Here is a 24,806-nt window from a genome sequence, read left to right as displayed (position 1 = left end):
AGTTCTGCAGCTTTTAGGGTGACCTTGATTCTCCTCTGGCAACTGGCCATGATTTTGGTTGAAAAATCACAGCAACAGCAAGAACCACACTGACAGGTGTAATGAGATACACAGGTCTGCTGCATGTCTTGCCTTTCCTTACACCAAAGGACCTTCATGCAAGAGGGTGAAAAAAGCTTACTCTTAAAGCACACCTTGCACTTCTCAGTTTCACTGGCCCAATCTCCCCATAAAATGCATCTACATGGAGAAAATAGCATTCCTCTTGAAGAGATGTGCAATGAATCCCTGAAAAGCAGAGAACTGAGAGATACTGCTAGTGCCGAGACTGCTGAACACAACAGTTAGTACTGTAGATGCTGCCAATTCCAAAGAGAAATCTGGATGAATGTTCAGTTTGAGGAGTGACTTGGCTGGGATCAGCATCTTTAGAGAAGGTACTTGTAGATATACAAACTATAACAGGTATGTATTTTCTTACCCTATCAGTCCCATTACAAGGCTTTGGTTCCATCTGTGGTTCTTTAAGCCACATTACTGAGGTAATCTCTGGTATGTGTGAAAGTGACATGGCTTAATTCTCAATCTTAATGACATTAATCTCATGATTTATCAGAGTTGACATTTTTATATATACACATAGCTACAGATATTGAACCCTAGCAGAGACAGCGGGGAAAAACAACTTTCATGATATCATCTTGATTTCCAATCAAACAGTTAATTATTTTAAACTAAAAATGCAAGCATAATTTGTTTTCTAATGATCAGTGTATTATGGTTTCAGACACAGTGTCAAGAGGACACAAAACAAAAATATGATCAGGACAATCTCCTTGCTGTCACTGGCCAACTAAAGAAGTTCTGCTATCTGTTGACACACAAACCACAGACTATCCTTGCAGAATTCTCCCTGACTTGAGTTTGTACTCTCAACCTGACTACTAGCTCCCTGCCATAAGGAAGTTGGGTTTTGAAAAAAAGTAAAGGCACTTTGTTTCAAAACAACTCCTACTGCATTCAAAAACTAGGTTAGAAGAGAACAGGTAACTCTGCCTTTGCCTTTGGCAAAAAACAGATACATAGGTTACATAAAAAAAGTGTTTAAGACTTCAAGTGTTCATTCAGCAATGGTTTCAAGTGATAGCCATTTTGTTTCATCCATTAAATCTGGACAAAACAGATGATTCGCTACATATGTTTATGGTAATTAACTGGAGGGGTAGCAAGATTCCACGGTCATTCAAATGCAACCATACATGTACCATCCTGGAATGGTGCGCACTTCTGAATAACTCCTGAAATGGAACAAACAGCTGGACTTTCCTAATATCAGATAACAGATCAGGACAAAGAACTGTATTATGCACTGCCTTGTCTCCAACAGAGGTGAAGAACAGTGCACAAGGACAGGACAAATACACAGTGCTAGGTTCACCGAAAACTTCCTGGGGTTTGCAGCTGTGGGACTTTCCAAGTCTGAGATGGTATCCAAGAACTCTTGATGGGTCTCATTCAGTAAATTTGCTCACACAGAGTTGAGAAAACATCAAAATTTGTTTACACTGATTTTAGTACAGATCTGAATGTGTGCTTCCCCACTAAATGGAAAGTTCATGTAGTGCTCTCAAAACACTCTTAATTTCACTATTGGGAAAATATGCAACACTAGTGAAGCACCATGTCACAACCCTAGAAAGTTAGAATATAAGTAAAATATTTTATTCCAATAAACCTTTCGAGGAAGGTATTACAGACCCTGGAAATTACAAAGGCATAACCCAAGAGGCAAATTACTTCTTTTTGAGAGGATAATGTGACAACCCTCTTTACAATCCTTAAGCATTAGACCCATGATTTTCAGTGCCATTTGGACTCTTGGCATCCTAAAGGCTACTGGCTGTTGTACACAGGGCTTTCAGACTAGTAGAGAAAAATTAATATCTTGTTCCCCATCTCCCCTTCCTCCAGCCCCCTTTTTCATTGATGCTTTTGTGCAGTTAATTCCTTGTTCTGAGCATTGACTATGTTTTTCTTATGACTTGGCTTTCAAGCCACAAGTGCAATAGTATTCTTTCAGCCAGATTTGGACATGGTCCTTTTTCCATCTGAGGAACAGATTTAAATTATATTGAAGTCACAAATTAAGGGAAGATCTTTCTGCCTGGTTCAAAGTACTGACCACTTCTGGCTCTGCAAGGGTTATTGTAATGATGATCTTTGTTAGCGTGGCATATGAAACACCTCCTTGACAAGTACCTGCTTCTTTTATGGCCAGATCTAACCATCGCTCATCTAAAACTACAAAAAACTCATAACTGAGACATTAGTGCTCTCCTGTTGCACTCTGAGGTCCTTACAGAGTGGCAGTCAGCACAACATATTCAGTTACTTGCAGTTCAACAGGTTAAATGAAAGCTGGCACCATGGAGACAAAATTCAGCAGCATTATTTACCCTGGAGTAGTCGGTCAGTTGCGAAAGCAACTACTTAGATACATCACTGAAATTGAAGAGAGCCTTTATACAACAAAACCTTATTTTTTTCATGGCTAAGATTGATTCCTTTGGAGAGAGTCTCATGGAAAAATCCACCTTATTTCAGCATCTGAGTTGAGACAAATTCACACTACACAAGGGAAGGTGTACAAATTTAGGATGCCTTATCTCACTGCAGCATGGTTTCTTCAGATGTTTGGTAGAGAAGCTAACAAGATAAACATTGGAGAAGTCTCTTGGATAATTTCATCCCAAACAGAGAAGAAATGCATGACCCAGTCACAGCAGAATCTAAGCAAAGGGAGGGAGGGAGGAATGGGAACTCATTAAGATCCATTCAGTGCTGGAGAGGGGAGATATGGAAATGAAGGAGGTAGAGGAAGAGAGCATCAGAGCTCTCCTTAATAAGCCTTATTCTGAATTAAATGTTTTAAAATAATAAACAGTAAACTTGTTCAGATTAATATTTTCTTTTTCAAAATTACTACTGACACAGACTTTATAGACCTCAACTTGCTCTCCATTTGTAAGAGAAATTCAAGAAGTATTCCTCCCCAGGCTGTTACCACTCCAACTAGTCTGAGTTTGGCATATACTAATGCATTTCTTTATCTAGCAAACATCTTTACCCCTTTAAGAAGACTTAAGCAGAAGATAGCAAATGTAAATTGAGGATCTTTACCAAGCATAGTAATTCCCTGCAAAAGCTACCACTATCTTACCCAACTAGATCTCTATCAGCTGAAACTGATGTCATTTGTATGACATATGAATAGCCCTACTGTTTTATGACTGTGATTTTGCCTTATTAAAAACAGTGCAACGCAGAAATTGGAGATACCATTTCTGCAGCAATAAAAGGAAAAATCCTACATAACACTAATATTCTATTATGCTAAGACAAGTTTTCATGCACTATTGCATATATTTTCTGCTTATCAAGCTGTCTGAATTAATCTGTGTGAACCTTAAGTTTTCTGGGCCCCCACGTACACGAAAAAGTAAGTGCATGCTCTCTCTTTTACTGAAACAGCAGCCAATCTGGGCCCTTCAAAAAAAAGGGCAAGAGGAACTTGTAGACTTCCATCTCAGGTTGCCAGCACACACTTGCTTCATGATGGCTCACTCAGCACAAACTAATCTAGGATAGATTCAGGTCAATCTGACCTGAAATGGATCTTAATTGAGTTAGTACAACCAGGTCTAGAGTATCCCATTGCCATGGTCTGATTCACCCCATTAAAAACAAAATGAAAAAGCCACTAGCAAACTAGTAACAAATACTGGCATTATGCTGTGCTCTTTTTTTTTTTTTTTGACAACTGGAATCAAGTTCTGAGAACTCAGCATAATATAATACTTAAAAGAACATAAATGGATCCAAAGGGTCAGAACATGGTCACAGTTTACATACCTATGAGTTACATTCAGTACCAGGTTGTGTGAAAGCCAGAATTCCTGGAATTAGTTATCAGAATTGTTTTACAGATGCTCTGTTCATAATTCACCTTATTCAAGAGGAAAAAAAAAATCCACATTATTCCCCTTTTACAGAGAAGTTTAAGTCCATGCCGTCTACACACAATTCTTGTGTTGGTGAGACCACATGCGACAGACCATAATAAGAACAAAAAAGAGGAAACCCAGGAGTTTTTTTTCCTTGACAACAATGGAAGATGCTTAATGCAGAAATAATATATGATTAATATACAATTTTAAGACATCAGCATCACTTAATATTTCCAAGCTGGGCACATTTCTGCTGAGTAATAGCGACCACGTTTGTCATAATAGAAGACAGAAGGATGCTATATACAAGTCTTACCCACATTAGCATAGAACGCAAACCAAGAGAATGCCCTAACAGAGGAGGCAAAGCAGAGAGGAAGGGATGTCCAAAGTGATTCATCACCCTTCCCTATACCTCTCTGGGCCCTATCCCAGAGGAATTCACATAGAAATCATTGCCATATCAGCTGGTATAGTCGCTGCAAATTTCTCTGCAGGAGAGCACTAAGAAGGTAGAGCTTTTCCCAGGGATATGTTATTCACTTATGGTTTCCAAAGAGGTTCATTTAAATATAAATGTTCTCCTGCAAGTGAACAGGATTAATATTGAAAAAGAGTATATGTTCAATTTTTTCCACCTTCTCTTATAAGGAAGGAACGCATTGTCTACACAAAACACTGCTTAAATGCATCAGGGTTTCTTTCCATATATCTCCTACCAAGTGGCTTTCTAACACTGTTTAGCAGTTTATCCAGTATTACTATTCAGTTCAGTGACTGCTTTAGTTTTAACAGAACCATCAGCTGAAAAGCAAATATCATTAGCATGTTATAAAAATTCAACACCCTAATTCTGCAAGAAAGACTAAGAATTTTAAGCACAACAACTCATACATCATAGAAGTTTTTTTTACATCCTCAAAGTTTGCTCAGAATTCAACATCACATCCTATCAAAAAAGTAACAAGGTCAAATTGTATCATCAGTTGTAGTTCAATGCTAAAGAGTTCAGAATCTGGCCCAATTTTGATCAATACAAATAAGCAGTCTTACTTAGAAATTCATTAACTCTGATCAATATGTTTCATACAACAGCTGGACAAAATCAATGAACAATGCAACCTATACAGAACATTGCAAATGTTTGCTCATTAGGAAATTACTGTTGCTTCCTAATTTCTTTCCAAAAAGATAACAACATTGCAAAACAGTGTTTAGCCAAGTATTCTAAAGCTAAAGGTGCACCAATTGTATGTACACAGCAGAGTACTGGACACTCCAAATTGAAGGGGAATCAGTTCCAGATGTTTTCTACTGATTAAATTCAGCCCAAGCAAGGTTAAGTAAATGACAAGCAGCTGCTTTTCTTTTTTTGCAAAAGTCATGAAAAATACTCAGAGTTCTGCTTTCCTCTAACTGGCAGACACATAATGCAGCACCTATTTTACTAAGTTTTCATGCTTAACAGAGACTGCGGACAGTCTTCAGAGAAACTAATTCTTTTCAGTCTGTCAGATCTCATGCATATCGCAATTAATGGAAGAAGTTCAATGATGACAACAAAACATTACATACATCCCTAAAACACAGCCACTCTCATTATATATGCTACTTTCTACTGGAGTAAGTAGAAATAAATAAACAAAAATGTTAGTGTCACTAGACCAGATAATGGCTCAATGTAATACTGGAATCAATGTACTGACCCATTGCTCCACTTTGGACAGGATAGAAAAGTGCATTGATTTCATGTTCTTAGACATAGCACTCATGTGAACAGCAGAAAGGAAAATCTTATCCAGAAATAGATGCAGCAGGCATAAATAGGAAATTATTCAAGTATGATGATTAACAATGTAACAGCAAACAAGACCCCTTTAAATGTGGGAATTGTCTATCTCTGTCTAATTACCCCTCTGAAGATTTCTTGAACCTTTACTTGCAAAAAACAAAGATCATCAACTGGAATGTGTCCATTTTTACCAGGCACAGAGGTTGAAGCAAAGTTTTATTTCTTAGACTTCTCTCCTTCTATTTATACTTGGACAGACAGGGTTTTTTTTAGCCCCTAATAGGATTAAACTGATAGAAAGGTGTAAAAGTCCTTTGCACGTTTATCTTTAGGCAAATTGTCAGGCCATAGTTTCCAACACAGCACTTATTCCAGGTGGTGCATGGAAACATTTCCAAAGCACAAAAGTAAAAGCAAAGATTCAAGGAGCTCCTGAGGAAAATTCAATTGAAAAAAGAGGCTTACAATAAGTGGAAGCAAAGACAGGTGGCATGGGAAGAGTACAGGGATGTCGTCCAGGAAGCTAGGGACCAAGTTAGGAAAGCTAAGGCTCAGTCAGAATTAAACTTAGCTAGAGGTATTAAAGATAACAGGAAGGGATTCTACAGGTACATAGCAAATAAAAAACAGACTAGGGAGAATGTAGGCCCCCTCAAGAAGCTCTCAGGAGAACTGGCTACACAGGATTTGGAGAAGGCTGAGGTTCTGAATGACTTCTTTGCCTCGGTCTTCACTGCCAAAGGCTCTGACAAAACCACCCAAGTCTTGGAAGGCAGATGCAGGGACTGTGAGAATGAAGACCTCGGGTCCACTGTAGGAGAGGAGCTGGTTCGAGACCATCTTAAAAATCTGAACGTGCACAAGTCCATGGGTCCTGATGAGATCCATCCGCAGGTCCTGAAGGAGCTGGCAAATGAAGTTGCGAAGCCACTGGGCATCATATTTGAGAAATCATGGCAGTCAGGTGAAGTTCCCAACGACTGGAAAAAGGGAAATATAACCCCCATTTTCAAGAAGGGGAAAATGGATGACCCGGGGAATTACAGACAAGTCAGTGTCACCTCTGTGCCTGGCAAAATCTTGGAGCAGATTCTCCTGGAAGGCATGCTAAGGCACATGAAAAACAACAAGGTGCTTGGTGACAGCCAGCATGGCTTCACTAAGGGGAAGTCCTGCCTGACCAATCTGGTGGCCTTCTACGATGGCGCTACAGAACTGATGGACAGGGGTAGAGCAGTTGATGTCATCGACCTGGACTTGTGCAAAGCGTTCGACACTGTCCCACATGACATCCTTGTCTCTAAATTGGAGAGACATCAATTTGATGGATGGACCACTCGGTGGATACAGAACTGGCTAGATGGCCGCACGCAAAGAGTTGTGGTCAATGGCTTAATGTCCGTCTGGAGACCAGTGACGAGTGGTGTCCCTCAGGGATCAGTGTTGGGACCAGTCTTGTTCAACATCTTTGTCGCTGACATGGACAGTGGGATTGAGTGCGCCCTCAGCAAGTTTGCCGATAACACCAAGCTGTGTGGTTCGGTTGATACCCTGGAGGGAAGGAATGCCATCCAGAGGGACCTTGACACACTTGTGAGGTGGGCTGATGCCAGCCTCATGAGGTTTAACCATGCCAAGTGCAAGGTCCTACACCTGGGTCAGAGCAATCCAGGCACAGTTACAGGTTGGGCAGAGAAGAGATTCAGAGCAGCCCTGCGGAGAAAGACTTGGAGGTGCTGGTCGATGAGAAAATGAACATGAGCCCACTTCAGTGTGTGCTTGCAGCCCAGAAAGCCAACCGTATCCTGGCCTGCATCAAAAGGAGTGTGACCAGGAGGTGATTCTGCCCCTCTACTCTGCTCTCGTGAGACTTCACCTGGAACACTGTGTGCAGCTCTGGTGTCCTCAGCATAAAAAGGCCATGGAACTGTTGGAACAAGTCCAGAGAAGGGCCACGAGGATGATCAGGGGACTGGAGCAGCTCCCGTACGAAGACAGGCTGAGGAAGTTGGAGCTGTTCAGCCTGGAGAAGAGAAGGCTGCATGGAGACCTCATAGCAGCCTTCCAGTATCTGAAGGGGGCCTACAAGGATGCTGGGGAGGGACTCTTCATTAGAGACTGTAGTGATAGCACAAGGGGTAATGGGTTAAAACTTAAACAGGGGAAGTTTAGATTGGATATAAGGAGGAAATTCTTTCCTGTTAGGGTGGTGAGGCACTGGAATGGGTTGCCCAGGGAGGTTGTGAATGCTCCATCCCTGACAGTGTTCAAGGCCAGGTTGGACGAGGCCTTGGGTGATATGATTTAGTGTAGGGTGTCCCTGCCCATGGCAGGGGGGTTGGAACTAGATGATCTTAAGTTCCTTTCCAACCCTAACTATTCTATGATTCTATGATTTGTGGCTGGAAACATCTGGAAAGAACACCACACATACCTGTGTATCACAACTATTTTCCAGCCTTCATCTATGAGACTGCAAACAGCATGCTATGTAAAGAAGCATATCAAGCAAACTAAAACTTTTTAAAGAGTGGCTAACACATGGGCATCTAAACAGGGAGCAAAACTAAAAAAAGGAGAACACACATATGTGAGTATGTATAAACGCACACATACACACACCAACACCCATCCCCTCAAAGAACCAGTTTCTTTTACTTCTAATTATGGAATCTTTACAGGCTTCCCAGCACACATACAAGGTAAAATATGTAAAATACATGCTTCACAAGGCACAGTAACTCACATTCAAGATGCAAAGCATATTTAAAAGAGTAGTAAATTTGCTACTACACCACTTAAGTAGAACCAGCTAAAAGCACCATAGTTTCTTTAACACGATTGCCTGATCTCCCACAATAATGTTTTGTCACTCCCATCATAAAGAACACATTTTTGCGGCTAAAAAAGTAGCTTTACAATTCTGGATTAAATCACATCTTGTTTTCCCCACAGAGCATTCACTGCATTTTCTGCAAAAAACCAGCTTCTCTTCTTGCAAAAGCTGACATTCTTGATTACCCCTCCTCCTTGTTTATGCTAACAATAAACAAACATGTAGGCCTATGTTTAATACTGCATTGACTAATAGCATCTTTCACTTCTGTAATGCTGTGTCAGTCTAAAAACACTTCATAAACAATTAAGACTTGCAATCTCTCTATGACAGAGACAAGACTTGTATTCATTTAACAGATGACGCAACTGAAGCACAGTGAGTTAATTGTCTGCCCAAGGTCACATAGTAAATCAGTAACAGAGCTAGGGACAGAATCCAGGAACATTGAGTCATGCAGCACTCCCCCCTTAACAGAAGGTGAGGCTTCTACATACAGCCTCAATATGAAAACAGGGTTTCTATTGCTGTCTAAGAACCCACTGCTACATGATGGAGCTTTATCATTATCTTCTGTTTTAATTTTAACAGTCTCTAACTACCTCTGTTGTTTTTTGTTATTTTTTTTGTGTGTGTGGAAAAGAGTTTGAGGTAAAGCTGTCAATTCTTGGTTTTTTATGAAAAAAGTGTACACACACACACATCCCCCCAAAAAGGGAGAAAATGCCAAACCTTGTCCTTATTCCCATTAATAAGGCTAAGTATCTGCTTCTTACCTTCAGCGAAAAGACTCTGAGGTAGTTCAAAGACACCTTGACTTCCATACAGTCACTACAGAGCTGTAATGGAAAACCTCACAGCCTACAGCACTACAATTGCTCACTATGACACCTCTCGCCTAAGTGCTGGTTGGGTGGTTCCCCCACCCCTTTCCCTTTCCTAATCCACTGGATCACACAGAGATGTACCTTGCATTTTGAAATTAAATTACTGTTCTTAGAAGCTTGGTCTGTGGCATGTTACATCACATATTCTGTATTCTGGGTTGCACTGGAGTGAGACTTGATACCTCACTGAAGCATATAACACAAAGATGAGATTTTAAAGTAGCAGTAATGAGACAGATCCAAACTGCATAGCACATACTTATCTGTGCTTTTAAAGGTAAGTTTCATAGACCGTTTCTCCAGGCAAGCTCCATTTACATATTAGTTTCTTATTCTCTGACGCACAATCTGCATTATAATTTTTAATATTAATTGACTACTTAGAACAGAATTAGAAAATCACTGTCTTTACCAGAGTTCAAGCCCTCTATAAAAAGAAAAGCCTTAAATCCCAAATTGGTTCTCCTCTCCCCCAAAAATAATTTGGATCATATGACCTCAAAAAAGGGCAGGTGTTGCAGAGCTATGCAGGTTTTGCAGAGCTATGCTGTAGTAGAACAGACTCTCCCTACATGGGCTCATTTGAATGCAACACATCCCCCAGTGCTAAGCAGCAAAGGGGGTTATCTGTTCCACACTGGTATTGTGTACCATCAACAGTTTGTTAATAGATCAGAGATCAGGTCAAGCACATGCCTTCATACTTGGTATCAAAAAAGTGTAAAAACAGATCACTGCAGTAAATTACTGATATACAGGATTAGTAGGGAAATATGAACCAGGAGTCAACTGCATGAGCATTGCTTCCTCTGTAGGAGGCTCAAAGGCTATCTTCCAAAGCACTGTCAGCCACTTCCGAGTTGATATCAACTGCATATTGAAGAAAACTTGTACTCTAATCCATGATCTGACCCACTGATGGACTTATTTGATAACACGAGACTCAGAAACCTCGCTGAACACATTTCTCAGTTAAATAGCAAACCACTGGTAAATATTTTGTTAAGTATCATCCAACAAGTTTTCATCCCTCTTGCAGTGGCCTAAGATAATTTACCAGGCCATAATCCAGATCCTGTGTTTATGCACATATGAGGATAAGACAGGAAAGACTAACTAAACTCTACATGTAAACTGCCTTCTGCCTCTGTCCTATCTACCAACACATATTGCCACATCACAAAATACCCCTATGTATACCCCAGATATGATTGCTCTTGGCCAATTCACATTCATGGTTACTTACATCCTTCCCACTATCTGGGTTTTTTACAAATAGTTTGCCCACTCAGGATTACTCTAGGAAACTGACTTTCCTAGAAACAGAAATTCCTCCTTCCCTTCCTTTCAAAGCATGCATTGCGTGCCCTTTTATAGGCCACCCATGCATCTCACCAGCCTCCTATCAGTCCTGTTGGAGGCTCTTAGGTTGTTTCTGACCACTTTCTTACTCCTTAGCTACTTACTCTGCAAGCCCAGATAACTAAAAGCAACCTGACTTTAGTGTTTTCAGGGAGAGTAATCCTTTCCATTCTGTTGACTCAATAAGCTTTTCACTGAATTATTAGCCAAATAATAGCAAGTAACACAATTTCTAGTCTTGATTGTCAGTGAAAAGAAAAAAAAAAGCATTATTTCCTCACATCACTGCTGTCCTTACACTTGGACCAAGTGTATAATTGGACCAAGTGTATAATTAAACCAAGCTTCCACTCTGCATAGATTTTCATCTCAAGTGCAGGTCATGAAAAGAAACAATTTACCCAGATTTTACCCTATCCTTCCTACATTTTGGAAAAATGACAGCTTGGGATATCTACTGTGGAGCTCCTGTGTCTCCTGAATTCTTCTGTATTATCCTGCATTAGCACTGCTAGCAACAGGGCCTAAGTTTTGCACTGAATTTGAAAGACCTAAGGAATGATGCTCTATCCAAACTCTTCCTGGTTTCACTTTAAGTGATTTAGCTGTAACAGCAATTTCTCTAATTGACCAGGTGTCTATATCTAACTTGGTTTACTTTTGTTTGTGTTGTACAATCATAGTTTTATATCTATGGTAGTAACAGTAGTTATACTACTAGCATGAGATATTTACAACTAAATAATGACATAGTTTACAGAAATACAGACTGGGTAGAATATCAGAGTCCTTGAGAAGTGGAAACACAGGATGCAGTGTACAGGAACAGAGACATAAAATAGGAGATGGGGCACAATCTTAGCATTGGAGACCCCACAGATATAAACAGTTCACTAATGGTCAGTTAAAATAAAAATGAACTCCTGGAGCAGGACAAAACAGGTTTTAAGGGTAACAGAGAACAAAGAAATCCTATCTCACATACATAAAAGGGAGCATACACGTAAATTTGGATGAAACCTGGAGCTGCACACCAATGAAGAAATACGTAAATGTGTGTTAGGAAATGTGTATAAGTGACCCCAAATGAATCTCAGGAGAGGAAGAAGAAACTGTCATGACAAACATCATATTCCTCCCTGTGAAGGACACCAGATTTCAACAACTCATTCTACCACTTCCTCTTCTCCTGCTGCAGCAAATGAAACCTGAGGACCCAGAGGAGCATAAATGCCAGGAAAATAGGTAGAAATTAAGAAGTATGTGTTACAGTTTTGATTGCATTTTTTTACTATTATTGCAACTTTTAAAATACATAAAAAACAGATTGCGTTTGATTCTTTTGTAAGGATTAGATCAGACTAATAGCAATTAAATCTCAAAATTTCAGCTATACTAGCACTAAATTTTAATTCTACTTTTATAACATACTTCCTCTCATTTATAAAAAAAAAAGACTTTGAACCTCACACTTTGTAGTTTTGCTTCTATTTATTAACTCTAAGTTTTCATTCTCAAATTCCAATAACTCTATTTCACTTCTCTTTCCTTGCCAAGGTTGGCTAAGTCTATCATTTTATGGTTACACTCCAACACACCTTTCATATTTTTAATCAAACCATTAGAAGTACAACTCAAAGGTAGAAAACTCCTTCCACTCTCCACTTTCTGTACCGAGGCTACTGAAGACCTAGCTGAATAGTAGGTTTTCTGAATGCATTCCTTCAGACAGAGGTATCAGGAAAAGCCCACAAAGTCCTGTTTGTGAGAAGAGTCTGTTGGTTGCTCAAATATAACAAAAGGAAAAAATTATTTCCTGTCTTTAAGGTCAACAGTTGAATTCTCCCATGACATCCTTATGACAGGGTCTTGTGTCTTCTTCCTTCCTTCTCTTGCCCAGACACCTACACAGCAAGACTATCATGATGTATATTCTGGATCCAAGAGCAAAAATTTTCAGGGCCACATAGATTCACAGAATGGTTTGGGTTGGAAAGGACCTTAAGATCATTCAGTTCCAACCCCCCTGCCATAGGCAGAGATGCCTCACACTAGACCATGTTGCCCAACATGCTGTCCATCCTGGCCTTGAACACTGCCAGGGATGGAGCATTTACCACTTATTTGGGCAACCTGATCCAGTGACTCACCACCTTCACAGTAAAGAACTTCCTTATATCTAATCTGAATCAGTACCACGAAACAGCTTAGCAAAAACTACATAATTGATTAGGTCAATTTAATCTCACTTTTAAAAGCTGCCTTTGTTACTAGGCAACATGTTTACTCAAATATAATTTATTCACATCACATATTTTCTACATTGTTTAACAGTTTCTTGAAAAATGAATTTTTGACAACAAAAGAGCTGATTCTAGGATATGCCCTCCTTTGCAGCTTAATTATTATTTTTTCCTCACTGCTATGCTGATACTGTCTTTTCTCCCAATTTTAATACTCAGCTTTCCCGGAAACACCACTACAACCAGTCCATGGTGGACAGGACTTCTGTTGCTCATGTGGGTTTCCAGCTCTGTAACACAAACTTGTCATTCACCATGTGCTTATACTAAGCCAATGTCATCAAAGTCTCCCTACCATACAGGGAAATTTATTTTTGCTGCTCCTGAACAGTTATATTCAATTTTACATCATAACTGAAGTCAGTTGGAACATTATCAACTAAATGAAGTTTAATCAAATGTACTGTCTTTGATGAAGCAAAAATGTTTTCTGGATTAATTACAATTAATTAAAATTAATTTAATTTAAAAGGTCTAAATTTGGTTTGGCTGATATTACTAATCAGAAAAAGTTTGAGAGCTGCAAATACCTTCTCTCACTATGCACTCTCATGGTCTTTGGGAGCGTCTGGTACAAAATGCCTGCTCAAGTCTGGTGTGGCCAGTGATCTAAATTCTGATCCTAAATCAGGCAGAACAGGAAATTGAATATATACAGAGTAAAAATAAATTTTTAAACCTCAAAAGCTGCCAGATTTAATCAGAAGTAAGTTTGGCAGAGGCAGATAAACTACAGCATTCACTGAAAGTTCTCACTCAGGGCAGCCAGGGCTGAAACAGCAAAGACCAAAAACTTTCTGGTAGAGGCATACAGGTACGTTTCCAGAATTCTTATGCACAGACAAGTACCATTAGCTCCTAGAAGTCCTGAACTGACTGACAAATTAAACAGCCCTATGCTGAATATAGATTTTTACTGCAAAACCACCAGCATCTGCTCAACTTACCTCCTTAAGAGCATGACGTTGTTCCGAAGCATTGTATCTGGATACTTTCTCTTGCTACTTTGGAGCATATATTTATATTTACGTTTTTCTGACTTACTGACAGTTATGCAGCCCCTCAAAAGCTTTGCTGTTTGCTTTATTCTGTTAATTTTAGCCACATGTTTTTTCTCACCTTTCACTCAGCTTGTCAGCGCTGGAACCTATGAATCCACTTCATTTAACATGTTTGCTTCCTTATATGCACTGCAGATTGTGATCCATCTACACCACTGAGAGAAAGCAGCCCTTTTTCCCAGTGGAAATGCAACCAGTCTCTAGGAACAACCAATCCATTACTAGATAGGTGAATTCTTGAGTGTCAGCATCAAAACTAGCATTACAGACAGAATAAATCAACATTAACACTATTACACACTTTTATACAAAAGTGCTTACAAAGGTATTCTGGGGGTCACTGAAAACTAGTTTCCCCCCCACCCTCCTGGTGAAAAGTTACTCTTGTGCAGTTTTGTTTTAAAATCAGGGAGGGGGAGAATACGTCACATGCAAGAAATTCCAAAAAGCAACAAGAAAAGCACAGTGATAAATAGGGAATTCTGTTTTTACCCTAGCAGAGATTTATCACTGTAAGAGTCTTTTGACTTTGACAAATTTTACAGTAATGAGTTGTGTATACAACCTACAATAACTGACAGAAAATAATATATTCCATCTGCTGATGTCCCAGGAGGCTGCCCTTCAAGGTCCAAAAACTTTCACATTTTTATAATTTTTTTCCTCCCTAATAAAAACATTATGAAACAGCTATTCAGTTCATTTTGAGAAGCATACATTGCAGCGACTAGCTGTTATTCCAAGACAAAATTCAAGTGTATGCAAAAGATTTGAGTTACACGCAAATGTTATTTGTTTTTCTTCTACTTGGATCAGTCTTTATGATTTGCCATTCACTCTTGCTATCATAAGTAGCTACCATCTTGATACTTAAGTGCCTTCTTTTAGTCTTGCAGGAATATTAAAGGTAAAAAAGTTCATACATGTCTTGTCATACTGATAACAGACCCTGCTGCAGGAAAGTATGTACAAAATAGTTGGCGAAAGTAAAAGTAAAGATCAATTTTAAGACTATAAAGAACAATTATAATCTCAGGTGAGGATTAATTCATTGCGGGTTTTAAATCACAACATGGAAAAAAATAAACTATACACCCCAGTATGAAGGAGTTCCTCAGCAGAAGCAATAGATATTCATGAAAAATATACCGCACTAGAGTATCTTCAGCATCCCAGTTACATTCCAGATTTGTTCTTCTTAAATCTATGTTTGCTTTAGCTGCTCCTTTTTAATTTCTTTCTAAATATCTTAATCACTTTGAGAGGTTTCAAACAAGGAAACTATTACTGCAGAATACTCTTTGGCCTTTCCATTCCTGCGAAGACAGTCAAGTCCTCAAGGTTAGAGAACTGTTAGTTACACCCAAAACTCCATGCATGGTGCAGAACTAAGGCAGGAACTGTCTTCCTTTTAGGTTATTATGTTTGTTTCAAGATTCCACATTTATGGTATGTAAAGATATAGCTTCTACATCACACACTATCCACTACATGTTTATTACATACTCAAGTATATCAGAAACCTTAATGGTGATCATATCTACAGGCTTTATAAAGCTTCCCTTTTCTCTTCATATAGAAGAAGTAAGCATTTTTGCTTAGCTTTGAAAAACATGCTTCCTAAGCAAGTTTTGAGCAAGCCAAGAGGATGCTGCTTGGACATGGATATATGAACCCGGTATCCTAAGAAAAACCTTAACTTCATGAAAAGGCACATTCATACAATGTGGTTCCTGGATCAAGGCAAAGCTCCCTTTTATCAAGGAAATTTTAAGTTAATTTCAGTCTATTTCTGACCAGAATGTAAAATTGCCTTAATGGGACTGTTTATTCTGTTGTCTGCACTTGCCAGGCATTTGTTTCAGGTCTCCCTACAGTCTCTCTTACGTCTGACTAAAGCAACAGACTAGAAGAGCTATTTTAAAGCAACAGCTCTGCTCTTCCTAGGTCAAGCCTATGAAAGGTGTCTAATTCAACCCCAAAGTCTGCCATCATCTGTAAAACATCCAGTCTCCTCAATCAATGAATAAAATATTCCACTATAGCAACACTGAAACAGAAGCTGGCATGGCCCTTTTCAATTGCCTTTCTTTATTATTATTTTCTCTGTCTTTTCTACTCTCAGCTTTTTGAGAGGGAAAAAATACTCCCATTTACAGGCTTGAAGCCTAGTACTTTCACTTCCCAAGAATAGAAACCTATTAATTCTGGCAAGAACTTTACCAAGAGAAATCAGGTTTAAACTTTTGAGAGGTGTCAAGAATGTTCAGTCAATTGAGCAATCAAGTTAGCCAGCTACATTCTTGGAAGCTTTGCAACAGAAGGAATAAATCAGAAAATCAAATGAAGTGTGACTTAAGTCTGAAACTGCCCAAGGCAAAACATGAAATAAAATGAAAAATAGATAAAACTTAACTGGTAAGGGAATAATATGCATGACTATTTCTCAGAACAAGAATAAATTAGACCAGCTCTAATAAAGAACAAGAAAACATTTTCAGAAAAAGAGGAAAAAAAAAAAAAAAAATCTTTCATTTCCTCAGTTACCTAGATGTCAGGCAAGAAGAGATACAGGCTTGGATTTCAATCTCTTTGCTCAGACTAACTATGAATGCTTAAGGAACAGATTAAGTGAATAAATGTGCATTTTCAGAGTCATGACTACAGACAACATAGTCTTCAGCATCTTTACTGTTACAAGTTACACAACACGTTGCTGCTTCTCTCCATTACCGATACCAGAATATCAAAATACACTAAGTAAAATCTGCTATTACATGATCAGTAAGGGAAGCTGCATGTATCTAATAAACATGCTGAGAATGAACGCAGTATTCTGTTAAGAATGCAGTTAAAGCAGCAAATTTATAAATCACACAGCCACCCCCTTTCCCAGAACCCTATAAAAAGCACTGGAAATACCAAACAACAACGAAAATATCACCACTGCTGAAAAGCGTCCAGACCTCAAAGTGACAGATATAAGATATATATGAGTTTATAAAACAAAGAAGAACATGAGGAGTAATGAAAACCTCAATCAGTGGAAGAAAGAAACTCTTCCACAATGGCAGTTCATGTCTATCAGTTGCACAAAGCACAGGCTTCAAGGTCCCTCTAAATCCCTGTGGGGGTCAGATGTTCATACTCCCTTTAGATATGCTTCAGTATGCCCCGGCTCCCAGATCCCTGCTATTCCACATCTGACTGACTATTGTGTCGTACATGACAGTTGCATTGACAATACAATCTAGGAACCACATAAAGTCAGAGCAACCCAATAAAACTCCTACCTTTGTTTATGTTCAATACAGAAGACACTATATATTCCTTCTGAGGCAAAAATATATAAAGTAGTTTTTATTAAAGAAGCCATCATATCAAGACTTCAGCCATATTCTCTCCAGGCTGAAATTCTGTGTCAGCTTCAATATCACATAAGAGCAGCAATTTTATACAGAGTTGATGTTAGGTTTTCATCTGTCTTTGATAAACCTCAAGACAAAGCACCACCTGATAACATACCTTAGACTACAGCCAGCATCTTTGAATATGTCAGTTAACTTGGCAAGACTTTGCATACCTGTGGGTATCGAATATAAGTCCTCCTATAAGACTATGAGGAAACAATCTCCCATTGAGTTAAGTCTTAGCAGATCCAGAACTAGCACAGTTTTCCCCAATCCCATCAGACAAAGGAAACAAACACAAAGGTGGAAAAGTTAGCTTTCAAGAAAAAACCCTGACTTTATAGTGAACAACACTGTTTCATACCCACATTTCCACTACAAACTTAATTAAAATGAATCTTACAAACAAAGCAATACCTTAGCTCAGCAGTGAAATTTAAGCAGTTTCCAGGCTGAAATGCAACAGCCTCCTATACCAACACACAATATTTTAAATGAAGCAAGAAAAAACCCTACTTATCAAAACCGCATGGTTGGCATACACATAAAAATATTCAGCTTTTCCTATCATAATTTACTTGCACAGTGTTTAAGAGGGTGCTGTAAAAAAGTAAAGATATTTTTCATGTTTCATTTTCCTTCCTTCAGGCTTTATGTAAGGTAAAATTTAAAGATGGGGTAGATAGGAAGAAGCTTTCCATCCACCTCTGAGATAATTGAAAAAAGCAGAATTAACAATATATCCACCATCTTGACTTTAGTATACCAAGAAAGTTCTTTTGATATTCACAGCACATGAATCTGAAGGTTTCCTGTAATTTGTGTTCCCCCTCGTTTTGGGATATTAACTGTCCTTGGTTTGAGGCACCTTCCTTTATTGGTTAATTTTTTTCCCCCAACCCCAGAAATTTTCCCTTCATCAGCTTAATTCACTTTAACATTGTCTCTTAAAAGACACTAACCCAAACATGAGTAAAATTAAATTACCTCCGGGCTCCTCAATGTAGAAAGACACATCTTTTTTGTCTTCTTGTCCATCAATGTGATCATAAGTGATCTGTGGAACAGACAAGGCACTTTCTCCTGGGTTTATTACCGGTGCAGAACCATTACCACAGCCTAGTTTCCCTTTTCTTTTGTATCTTCTAGCCTGTGGTAGTAGAAATGGGATGAAATCAGAAGATACTATCAGAATAAAAGTAAAGTAAATATATGAAGTTCACTATACAGTAAATTCATTTAAAATTGGTTGTTTGGGTTTGTTTTGTAATTCATCGAAAATGTTACAACCTTGGTTGATGTCCTCAAAGTGGCTGATTCTGAATTATCAACTTAAATCTGGTAAGAATTTGATTCACAGAACTTTCCTAGCACAGTCTGAAAACCAGATCTCCAGCAAAATTTCCCAAACTGGGTCCAAACCTCAAGGCACTCAAAATACTAACTACTTGAGTACACCAGCTTGGCTGTAGCATCTTTCTAAAGCTCTAATTAAACATACCCATAGACTTTGAATTAGGAGCTAGGCACTGTGAAGTCTTTTCAACTAAAGAAAATTTCACCTTTTACCAAAAAGGCTGAATTAGGCACATCAGGAGAAAATAAAACCTTTCTTTTGCCTCCAAAGTTGAAGTTCTGATTTCAGAAGCCTGAGAGGCAACCTAATAAACACCCTACAACTGGCACAAAAGAAGTGGTGGGGGGTGGGGGGGGCGAGGCAGAGGTTTGTTGTTAACTGGTTCCAAGCAAGGCTGGTCTCCATCTGTCTTTCCGTCTTTGTGACTGCTAGTGATCAACATACCAGCCAATCATATACTGACTACATGGCATGTGCTGTCTGCCTCCTGGATGCTGCCACCACCTAGTTATATTAATATTACTTCTCACAATATTTATTTCCAGTCTCAATGATTACCTACTCTTTGGTCTAATCCCACCTGGGTCTACTATTCCCACACACCTTAAAATAGAGGTAAGAGCCATATTTCAATTCACCTGCTGCTCCAGTAATCTTCTGACAAGGAGCTGAGATCAAAGGCTACTGCACTCCATTCTACAAAATGTTACAGCCTCTGATTTGACCACTAAGCAGTTAAACATCATCATCAAGAACATATCAACACAAATAGCTTGAGGCTCAATACATTCACAAATGGGACAATGCCACCTGGTTAAGTCAACCAATTCTTATTTTATTACTATCTGCATCCAATCTTTTTTAATTCATTTTTCTGTTCAGCTCTGCAGCAATTAAACTAAACATGTTCAAAATTAATCAAATGGAGGACAAAAAATGGCATAAAATGAGCATTTATTATAGTCAGTGCATGCACTACCATGTGTGGAAATGCTTCTAAATGCAAATATTACGGGCTATCATAGGAGGAAAAGAAACTAGGAATTCTATGGAGAATAAAATGCACAAGATGTTCAATATACATTCAAGTCCTTAGAGTAAGAGGCTAGGTAGAGAAAGAAAGCATTAGCCTCCTTTGACAAGAGAAGATAACCCATTGTAAGAGATGAAAAAAACTTTACTATGGTAATGAATTAGGGTTAGCAGTTCACAGGGAAGTTGAGATTTAGTAATATATTAGGGAAATCCATCTCTTTAGAGAAAACAGAGGGAAAATACTAAGGTTACTAAAAACTGTCTATTTTTACCATTCTCCAATCCTTCCTAGTATGTGCAGCTCAGCAACACATACTAAGCAGCCTTACTTCAGCTTTACCTCTTTCCTCATGGCCATTCTGCCTCTAGTCATGAAAGTGTTACTCTCATGGCAAAGTTACACTCTGCTCAACACTGGCTGCAATGCTGCAACACCAAAATATATACGTGTGTTCAGATCAGGTCAGTGCAGATTTGTACATGTGCTGTGGGGAAATTGCACTGCAATTCTCCTCTGGACAATAGGGATCAGTGGCTGAATCCAGGCCTATAAAATCACTTTAGAAACCCTGAGTATCTGAGCTAGACCTGCAGCCGACCTGGGCCTTTCTACAAGGGGTGTTGAAGGCTAAGCAAGCTTGCAAATTTAAAATGAGAAGACACTTGTCCCTCAGGAATACTTTAAGGAAAACTACTCACACTGTGACATGGGGAAAGCAACCAAATGTCCCATTACAAATGTCTTTCAGCTCTCCAAATTCTTTGTACATTTCATAAGGATTTTGGCAGGTTATCCCAATCAAATTAAAAGCAAGAACAGAAGAGAGCTCTGCCGACGCTCCACTACCTGTTTTCTCAGGCTGGGGCTAGATGGCGCTGGTGGCTTTTTGGGATTTTGCGCCGGTGATGTAACATAGATCTTCCATGTTGCTGTGGAACTGCAGGATTTCTCTGCTGCATAGCACCGCCACAGAGTCTATAACAAAATCCAATAATCTCAGTGAAAAAGCAGTCACTGTTGTCCTGCGGGACATGCAAGTCAAACTGACAGCAAGTCTTCAATCAATGTAAACATGCTGCAAAAGGGTTCTGACTGCAATGACTGTGATGTACCGCATCACACCATGCCTAATAACATACACCCCTTTCTGTATACAATTGTGGTAAATATAATTTGCACCAGGAAACACACTCAGCACACACTGGTCTTAAGTATGCTTTTCATAGTGTTCTCGCTAGGAACTAGAGTCTAACACACCCACAGTAAAACAAACAAACAAACCCAAAACCCCCTCATAAAATCCCCACAAGCATCATAGAATACTGCTTTTTCCTTTTTTCTGTAATGGGTCACATCTGAGTGTGCACCATGCTATTGCATTCTTTGTATTATCATACAGACAGTTATGCTGGAACACTTTTCTATATTAAACTGTATATAAACATATACACACACTCAGCACCTCAGGATCTGGCAGTTGCACAAGACCTAAGGGAATATTAAAAGCTGGTTATGAATTAATTATTATGATTTTTTTTTCCTTACTATTTGCCAAATAGACTCATTGCATACAGTTTGTGTCACTATGCCTGTGAATAGCAGGTTTGTAAAGCCTTCTATGTTCATTCAGAACAGGGGGAAGAGGCAATTATCTAATTCTATCTGGTGACTGAAGTGGGTCAAAAAGACAAAATGATTAAATACAAGTCATAGATTTATAGTAAAGTCTAGTAACTATGATTCTCAGCATTGATTTATAGTAAAGCCTAGCAACTGTGATTCTCAGTACTTTACTAGGTCACACTCCCTCTCCAATACTCACCTAAACATTTTACTGTTAGGGGCCTTACCTGAATTAGAGAAGCTGCAGCTGGGATTTGTCTGTTGAAATGCTTCTGACGTTGCTTCTGCTGCACTTTCAGGGCAAAACCAGACCCCAGAATACCCTGAATGTAACCAGAAATTACTAGTCAAGCTTTACATGCCTAAAACAAATACTTAGCTAGGAAATAAAGACATTTTCATAGAAGACTTTCCTAGAAATAGAAAATTTCTGAATTTTCAAATGTCCACAGTGACAAAGTTCTATTTATTTCAACAGATAAATCTGAAATTGCGCATGTTGATGTTGGCATCATGTACCTTCAATGAACAGCATGTGTTTATTGCTGTGATCTACAGGTAACTTTAAACAAAGATTGTCATGTTCCAAAGCAGCCCTACCCAGAAGCCCTATTGTCAGAAGCAAATGTCAATGTCACATGACTGATCTACAGCTATTCTTTGCACTTATTTTTAATTCCTTAAGAGAAAACAAACAAACAAACAAAACCAACAACAAAATCCAAACCACAACTGAAGCTAGAGCCCAGTGTGGTTTTCCAGGCAAACTAAGCATAGAAGATGAAGATATGCTTTATGATTTCATCATATCTGTTAAAACTGATAGCTACTTAAGATACCCTTTGTCTTTTCTAATTATTTTGATGTTGCTGTCTTTATTTCCCTCCCCATTTGTTTATCTGAAGACCCCAGAAGCCCAAAGATGCTTTACAGGAGCCTGCAGGAAAGCAGATGCAGTTTCCTAGACCTCTGTTTTGTGGAGCTGTTCCTCTCCTTGCAGGACCCCAGGCTGTTCTTACATAACCACAAAAGAGCAGAAATGAAGTTTCACCTCTGGCACCAACATACTGATAAAAAAAAACCTTCTCTTTTGCTTTTCCTCAAAGAATAGCTTCAGTTCACAAAATAGTGAAAATTATTCTTACCTCCTTTCTAGGCCACATCTCCAAAATAATTGCAGTAAAGATACAACAGTTTCATTTGCGTGTGTACGTGCACAGCTATAAACATACACTTGAGCATGTGTGTGTCCACATTCTGACGCAACACCCACTTCCATTATTTCCTATCAAAGGCACCAATTTAAAACTACCTAATCGTGAGCCCAAGTCAGACATATTTTAGTAAAGAGATCCAAGTTCTACTTACAGCTGGCAGAGCAAAGAAAGATATAGCAAATACTGAAAAACAGGAAGCTATTGTCTTCCCAATCCATGTCTGGGGAACTTTGTCTCCATAACCGATTGTTGTGACCGTTACCTATGTCAGAAACAAACATCTGATTCATTACAATGCAGTACCTTTTTTCTCCCTCCCCAAAAAAGCAGGGAAAAAAAAAAGAAAGAAAAAAGTAGGGAAATACCATAAGATATACATGGATCAACAGTGTTTGTGCATAAGGAAACCACAGGAGTATGGTAAACATCACTGGAGCTTTACCCTGTTTTTACATTCTTCAACAGGGATTCACAACTGTTTTGGATGCAACAGTAGCCTGGACCCAGGATGGCTGTTCTCACAGTTTGCAGCTGGCTGGTTCTACCCTTCCAAAACTGCAAGGATTTGCCCTGTAGACTTGATACCATAGGCTTACAGTACTTCCACTTTTGCTTTTAAAACGTAGTTCCACAGAGTTGAGAAGAAAGCCCTGAAAGCACTGACTTGCACACAGCTACATACACAGACATTGCTGAACTCCACAGTCAGAAAGAGACACTAGGTGCAGCAGGGTAAAAGCTATGCCCTGTGCTGGCAGGAAGGAAATGGTACAGAACTAACACCCTCCAATCTGAATCTTCAGAGCAAAAGAAACACACAACCATTCCAAGACATGTCATCTCCCAAATTAAATATTTCAGGAGATGAGGAGCTAAGTACATCTGGGCACCATGTTCAGCTTTTTTCCCTCCCCACGCAATACAGCTGTTTGCTGCTCAAAATGGTGTCTGAACCACAGGACCTACTTTTATCATGGTGTAGCAAGATCCAGGTACTACCTAAAAGACAGAGAGTCCAGAGTCAAGGCAGATAACCTAACAAGCAGGGTAGTGTCCTCACAGTCAGGATCCAGTCCCACAACACTCAAGCAACAGAGGTGCAGAAAGAACAACTAGGTTCAATCAGGAATCCAGATTATAAAGCAGTATCACAGACAGCTGTGGAACAGGTCCAATATCAAGCCAGGAGGTCCACCCACAGATCATAGTTAGAATTAGGTCCAGTAGTCAGCATATGGATCCACACTATGAGGCAAATTCAAACTAATAGCTCAGGGACTAAATCACTGTGGAGGTGTCAGGCCAACTGAAAAGCCACGGGGCAAGGACAAGCTGGGTGAGACAGAGGTTTGGGGATGTTTCTGAAGACCCCCAGCAGGGTGAAAAAGAATTTAGTAGAAGCCCAGTGGTCAGTGAAGGATTGGTTCTGTGAGGCAATCAGAGTCCAGGTGAAGGCTGGTGCATCAGAAGGGTTTGTAGTATAATAAGGACCAGCTGGTCCCCAACAGAAGGTGATCCCAAGGAAGGAGCCCAAGATAAGCCAGGGGAATCCCACAGCTGGTGAATCAGGGGTCTCACCACCCTGGGCCCAGCCCCACAGTGGTATAGACTCACAGGCAGTAGCCATGTCCAACAAAGAGTTTATATCATAGAATCATGGAACTGTCAGGGTTAGAAGGGACCTTTGGAGATCATATACCTCAACCCCCTGCCAAGGCAGGGTCACCTAAAGCAGGTTACACAGGAACATATCCAGGCAGATTTGGAATGGCTCCAGAGAGGGAGACCCCACAGATTCCCTGAGTAGCCTGTTCCAGTGCTCTGTCACCCTCAGCATAAAGTTCTTCCTCATGTTGAGGTGAAACTTACAGTGTTTTAGTTTATGGTCACTGCTTCACGTCCTGTTGCTGGGGTC

At 39.4% G+C, this 24,806-nt stretch overlaps 1 protein-coding gene across 1 annotated transcript in view; it reads right to left on the bottom strand.

Moving 5' to 3' along the window:
• Nucleotides 1–24,806, bottom strand: part of LOC134162099 (potassium voltage-gated channel subfamily KQT member 1-like) — a 473,656-nt gene that overhangs the window by 391,497 nt on the left and 57,353 nt on the right. The window contains exons 8-11 of the mRNA XM_062615579.1: nucleotides 23,043–23,153; nucleotides 21,902–21,997; nucleotides 20,898–21,026; nucleotides 18,646–18,808 (exon numbers count right to left, since the gene is read on the bottom strand). Coding sequence (XP_062471563.1) covers nucleotides 18,646–18,808; nucleotides 20,898–21,026; nucleotides 21,902–21,997; nucleotides 23,043–23,153 — 499 coding nt within the window. The remainder of the gene's footprint in view (nucleotides 1–18,645; nucleotides 18,809–20,897; nucleotides 21,027–21,901; nucleotides 21,998–23,042; nucleotides 23,154–24,806) is intronic.

This window comes from Pezoporus occidentalis, unplaced genomic scaffold (assembly GCF_034315485.1).
Source record: "Pezoporus occidentalis ecotype Australia unplaced genomic scaffold, CSIRO_AGI_Poc_V1 ctg182, whole genome shotgun sequence".
NCBI classification, from domain to species: Eukaryota; Metazoa; Chordata; class Aves; order Psittaciformes; family Psittacidae; genus Pezoporus; species Pezoporus occidentalis.
The sequence above is the reverse complement of the archived record's forward strand: the minus strand, read 5'-3'. Positions and strand labels throughout refer to the sequence as shown.